General features: G+C 41.8%; 1 protein-coding gene across 1 annotated transcript; it reads right to left on the bottom strand.

The window, feature by feature from the left end:
* Positions 1-277: 277 nt before the first annotated feature.
* On the bottom strand, positions 278-4,782 carry LOC129409702 (uncharacterized). Its single transcript, XM_055156209.1, has 3 exons — positions 4,699-4,782; positions 2,622-3,054; positions 278-462 (listed from the first exon to the last, which is right to left on the bottom strand). The coding sequence occupies exons 1-3, from the start codon at positions 4,780-4,782 to the stop codon at positions 278-280; spliced, it is 702 nt and encodes a 233-aa protein (XP_055012184.1).
* Positions 4,783-5,523: the final 741 nt, after the last annotated feature.

Below are 5,523 nucleotides of genomic sequence, written 5' to 3'. Positions count from 1 at the left end.
GGGTCACGCCTGTCTCCCCCTCCCTCCCTGAGATGGTGGAGGAAGGGCGGCTCACTCATCGCCAAGTCACGTTTGGAGGGCGGAGCCTGTGCTTTCACTGGACGGGCGGGGGGAGGAGCAATAGTTGGACTTTCATAGTTCCTGGTCTGTGACTGTCTCCAAGAAATCAGTAAGATTTCAGAACTATTGTGTAATGGATGTTCCAAAACCCAAATTGTGCTTGTTTATGTGCAGAAGATACAATGTGAAAAGAGTTATTTTACATGAGATGGGCTCTTTAAGCTCTAAACATGCCTCCATGGACTCCCTGTAGCTGCGGGATCTCTCTGTGAACTTTGTAGTAGTACTCTTTGTAGTGCATGTAGTACACTACACACTCCCTCTGCAGGTGGGATGGTGTCAGTGCACAGTAGATCTGCTGGGGGGTAAGTGGTCCAGACAGCTCACGGTGAGGGGGATCATCTAAAGCATAATAATACATAGACAGTCTGTCCAAGTCCATCACACTTCAATGACACAGGCCGAAGCTCGGCTCTTTTTAAAGTCCTGGTTTAGTCTGGGTTTAGTCTGGGTTTACCCCTGCCTGGTTTAGTCCTGGTTGAATCAAGGTTTAGTCCTGGTTAAGTTCTGGTTGAATTCCAGTTAAGGCCTGGTTTAGTCCTGCTTCAGTCCTGGTTTAGGCCAGGTATAGTCCAGGTATAGTCCTGGTTTAGTTCTGATTTAGTCCATGTTTAGCCTTACCTCAGTCCTGCTTTAGTCCTGGTATAGTCCTGGTTTAGTCCTGATTTAGTCCTGGTATAGTCCTGGTTTAGTTCTGATTTAGTCCTGGTTTAGTCCTGGTATAGTCCTGGTTTAGTTCTGATTTAGTCCTGGTTTAGTCCTGGTATAGTCCTGGTTTAGTTCTGATTTAGTCCAGGTTTAGCCTTTCCTCAGTCCTGCTTTAGTCCTGTTATAGTCCTGGTTTAATCCTGCTTCAGTCCTGCTTTAGTCCTGCCTATAATGTGGTGCTTTCAGTCATGTGCATAAGATCAGTGTAATGGTGATGGCGAACACACACACGCACACACATACGCACACACACACGCACACACACACACACACGCACACGCACACACACACGCACACGCACACACACACACACACACACACACGCACACGCACACACACACACACACACACACACACACACACAGACACACACACACAGACACACACACACACACCCCTAACCCTAACGTCACATATTTGACAGTTCTTCAGATAAACTAGAAACAACAGAACAAGTTGAACAAACTCTCTGTTTCCCTCCAAATCACTAAATCACTTCAATCAACTTGACCTCGACCTCCGGAGGGAAACGTCTGCGTCGTCCTCAGACTCAGCATCAGTTCGTTAGGGGTGGGCAGAATATCGATATATCGTATGGTTTAATGTGATGATACGGTATCGATATCGTGGGCTGCTGTATTGATATATCACCCAGAGTAGTTTTTGGTTTGTTTTACTAAATTATTATCATACAGCTCTACGTTTTTGTCGTTTCGATTCTCTCAGAGTTTCAGGAGAGTCCGACTTTGTGTGTGATTTAGTTTTTTTCAATAACTAGATTTACAAATGATGAAATGTTGATATATTTTAAAATATTTAGAATAGTTGATTTATTTTGTAGTCACAAATATAAAACATGTTGTAATACCGGCGCGTCTGAATAGAGACGGCGCTTTTTGTCACAAAGATATTTTACAGAACATTATTCAGCATTATTCATTCACTCTGCACCTGCTGATGTAAACTACTGTTGTAGCCACAGCTGCCCTGGGGCAGACTGACAGAAGCGCGGCTGCCATGTCAATCGGCGCCATCGGTCCCTCCGAACACCACCATCACTCACACACACACCGCTTTCATACGAGGCAATGTGTGTGAAGTGTCTTGCCTAAGGACACAATGATTGAATTGATTGTGTTTAAGTGTCTTTGACTCTCAACTGTTCTGGAGAACAGGAGCAGGTTTTGTGTTGATGGAGGAAACCAGAGGAAACTCATCCAGACACGAAGAGAAACACAAACTCCACACAGAAAGACCCGGGTCACCCGGGAATCCAACCCACAACCTTCTTGCTGTGAGGCATGAGTGCTAAACAAAAACAGAGTAAATAGAGACATGTCATAATACCGGACGGATGTCGTAATACCAGCAGGTCTAAACCAGGACTAAACAAGGTCTAACCCAGGTCTAAACCAGGTTTAAATCAGGTTTAAACCAGGTCTGAAAACCCGATCTAAACCTGATCTCACCCTGGTCTAACCCAGGTCTGAGCTGGGGTTTCATCTAGTTTGTCCCGTCTTCCTCCTCCTTCGTCTCCTCTTCCTCTCCTCTCGCGCTCTCGTCCTCGTCTTCTTCTTCATCGTCGTGGAGTTCGTATTTGTCCTTCAGTCATGTGAGAAGTTGGTTTCTCCTCGGCGTGGGCTTTCTGCAGCTCTTCACACATCTACTGGATTTGCTCTTGCAGACGTGTTTTCTCCTGTTTGATCTTTTCATGTTCATCACAGAGAATCTCCATCTCCTCCAACAGTTCTGTGTTCCTCTGTCGTTGTCTCTCTGTCTCTCTGTCTCTCTACACTCCTCCGATAACCTGTTCTCCACACTTTTCAGATCTTCGGACATGCGCTTCTTATAAGATTTAAAAATAAATTCCCAAAATTCCCGAGGGCCTGAGGAACCGACTGCTGTCCTCAACGTTTCGAGCTCCTCCTTCAAATTCACCTTCTCTTGGTTGAGCTCGGTGACAGCTTTGAGGAGCTCTGAATGGGAGTCTTTCAGCTGAGCATGTTGTTGACGTTCCTCCTTCAGATCTCGTAGGTGTGGGCAGACTTCACCTTCTGCTTCATCACACCTCATCTGAACTTTCTCCAGCGACTCCATCTGCAAGCAGATCCTCTTGGTCTGTTCTTCGAAGTGTAAGTGGATGATGTGTGAAAACATTCGGTTCACCTCCTGTAGCTTCTGGTTCTTAACCAAGGACTTTTTGATCCTTTCGCACAGATCTTTGTTCTGATTTTCAAAGTTTTGGATCGTCTCATTTTTTTGCTGGTTCTGATTGTTTAAGTTTTGGATCATCTCGCGCCGTTGCTGGTTCTGATATTCTAAGTTTTGGATCATCTCGTTTTGTAGCTGGTTCATATTTTTTAAGTTTTGGATCTTCTCGCGCCGTCGTCTGTTCTGATTTTCTAAGTTTTGGATCGTCTTGTTTTGTTGCTGGTTCTGATTTTCTAAGTTTTGGATCATCTAATTTTGTTGCTGGTTCTGATTTTCTAAGTTTTGGATCGTCTTGTTTTGTAGCTGGTTCATATTTTTTAAGTTTTGGATCCTCTCGTTTTTTTGCTGGTTCTGATTTTCTAAGTTTTGGATCGTCTCGTTTTGTTGCTGGTTCTGATTTTCTAAGTTTTGGATCATCTCGTTTTGTTGCTGGTTCTGATTTTCTAAGTTTTGGATCGTCTGGTTTTGTTCCTGGTTCTGATTTTCTAAGTTTTGGATCATCTGGTTTTGTTCCTGGTTCTGATTTTCTAAGTTTTGGATCATCTCGTTTTGTTGCTGGTTCTGATTTTCTAAGTTTTGGATCGTCTCGTTTTGTTTCTGGTTCTGATTTTCTAAGTTTTGGATCGTCTCGTTTTGTTGCTGGTTCTGATTTTCTAAGTTTTGGATCGTCTCGTTTTGTTCCTGGTTCTGATTTTCTAAGTTTCGGTTCCTCTCGTTTTGTTCCTGTTTCTGATTTTCTAAGTTTTGGATCGTCTGGTTTTGTTGCTGGTTCTGATTTTCTAAGTTTTGGATCGTCTCGTTTTTTTGCTGGTTCTGATTTTCTAAGTTTTGGATCGTCTCGTTTTGTAGCTGGTTCAGATTTTCTAAGTTTTGGATCGTCTCGTTTTGTTGCACCTTCTGATCGATTAATCTTTTGTTCATCTCGAGCAGTTCATCATTATTACATAATGAGTTTTGGATTGTCTCGTTTTGTTGCACCTTCTGATCGATTAGTCTTTTGTTCATCTCGAGCAGTTCATCATTTTTACATAATGAGTTTTGGATTGTCTCGTTTAGTTGCTTGTTCAAGTTTTGGATCGTCTTGTTTTCTTTCTTGTGCTTATTTTCTAAGTTTTGGATCGTCTCGTTTTGTTGCTTGTTCTTATTTTCTAAGTTTCGGATCGTCTTGTTTTGTTGTTGGTTCTGATTTTCTAAGTTTCGGTTCCTCTCGTTTTGTTCCTGGTTCTGATTTTCTAAGTTTTGGATCGTCTTGTTTTGTTGCTGGTTCTGATTTTCTAAGTTTCGGTTCCTCTCGTTTTGTTCCTGGTTCTGATTTTCTAAGTTTTGGATCGTCTCGTTTTGTTGCTGGTTCTGATTTTCTAAGTTTTGGATCGTCTCGTTTTGTAGCTGGTTCAGATTTTCTAAGTTTTGGATCGTCTCGTTTTGTTGCACCTTCTGATCGATTAATCTTTTGTTCATCTCGAGCAGTTCATCATTATTACATAATGAGTTTTGGATTGTCTCGTTTAGTTGCTTGTTCAAGTTTCGGATCGTCTTTTTTTCTTTCTTGTGCTTATTTTCTAAGTTTTGGATCGTCTCGTTTTGTTGCTTGTTCTTATTTTCTAAGTTTCGGATCGTCTTGTTTTGTTGCTGGTTCTGATTTTCTAAGTTTCGGTTCCTCTCGTTTTGTTCCTGGTTCTGATTTTCTAAGTTTTGGATCGTCTTGTTTTGTTGCTGGTTCTGATTTTCTAAGTTTTGGATCATCTCGTTTTTATGCTGGTTCTGATTTTCTAAGTTTTGGATCGTCTCGTTTTGTAGCTGGTTCAGATTTTCTAAGTTTTGGATCGTCTCGTTTTGTAGCTGGTTCAGATTTTCTAAGTTTTGGATCGTCTCGTTTTTTTGCTGGTTCTGATTTTCTAAGTTTTGGATCGTCTCGTTTTGTAGCTGGTTCAGATTTTCTAAGTTTTGGATCGTCTCGTTTTGTAGCTGGTTCAGATTTTCTAAGTTTTGGATCGTCTCGTTTTGTTGCACCTTCTGATCGATTAGTCTTTTGTTCATCTCGAGCAGTTCATCATTATTACATAATGAGTTTTGGATTGTCTCGTTTAGTTGCTTGTTCAAGTTTCGGATCGTCTTGTTTTCTTTCTTGTGCTTATTTTCTAAGTTTTGGATCATCTCGTTTTGTTGCTTGTTTTTATTTTCTAAGTTTTGGATCATCTCGTTTTGTTGCTTGTTCTTATTTTCTAAGTTTCGGATCCTCTTGTGCAGATCCTGGTTCTCAGTCTCTAAGATTTGGGGGACCATAGGTTGAAATTGTCCAAAATAACGCCAGCTCATTTTTTCTGTTTAAATATGCAGTAGAGAGAGAAAAGCTCTAGTGTAAACGCGCAGTAGTAGCTCTAGTAGCAGTACACGCAGTAGTTGTAGTACACGCAGTAGTCGTAGTACACGCAGTAGTCGTAGTACACGCAGTAGTCGCAGTGGACGCAGTAGTCGTAGTACACG

The sequence above is a fragment of the Boleophthalmus pectinirostris genome, unplaced genomic scaffold, assembly GCF_026225935.1.
Source record: "Boleophthalmus pectinirostris isolate CB_2022bp ecotype Guang Dong unplaced genomic scaffold, ASM2622593v1 HiC_scaffold_20, whole genome shotgun sequence".
NCBI classification, from domain to species: Eukaryota; Metazoa; Chordata; class Actinopteri; order Gobiiformes; family Gobiidae; genus Boleophthalmus; species Boleophthalmus pectinirostris.
Note: the sequence above shows the minus strand (reverse complement) of the source record. Positions and strands in the feature narration are given on the sequence as shown.

What these genes read in the sequence shown, in the direction of transcription:
- LOC129409702 (XM_055156209.1), bottom strand. Translation starts at nt 4,782, where the DNA reads ATGATCCAAAACTTAGAAAATCAGAACCAGCAACAAAACAAGACGATC. An exon ending in AGAACCAGGAACAAAACGAG is followed by an intron (nt 3,055 to 4,698) that starts AGGAACCGAAAC and finishes TTTGAAAATCAG; the next exon opens with AACAAAGATCTGTGCGAAAG. An exon ending in GAACAGGTTATCGGAGGAGT is followed by an intron (nt 463 to 2,621) that starts GTAGAGAGACAG and finishes ATTATGCTTTAG; the next exon opens with ATGATCCCCCTCACCGTGAG.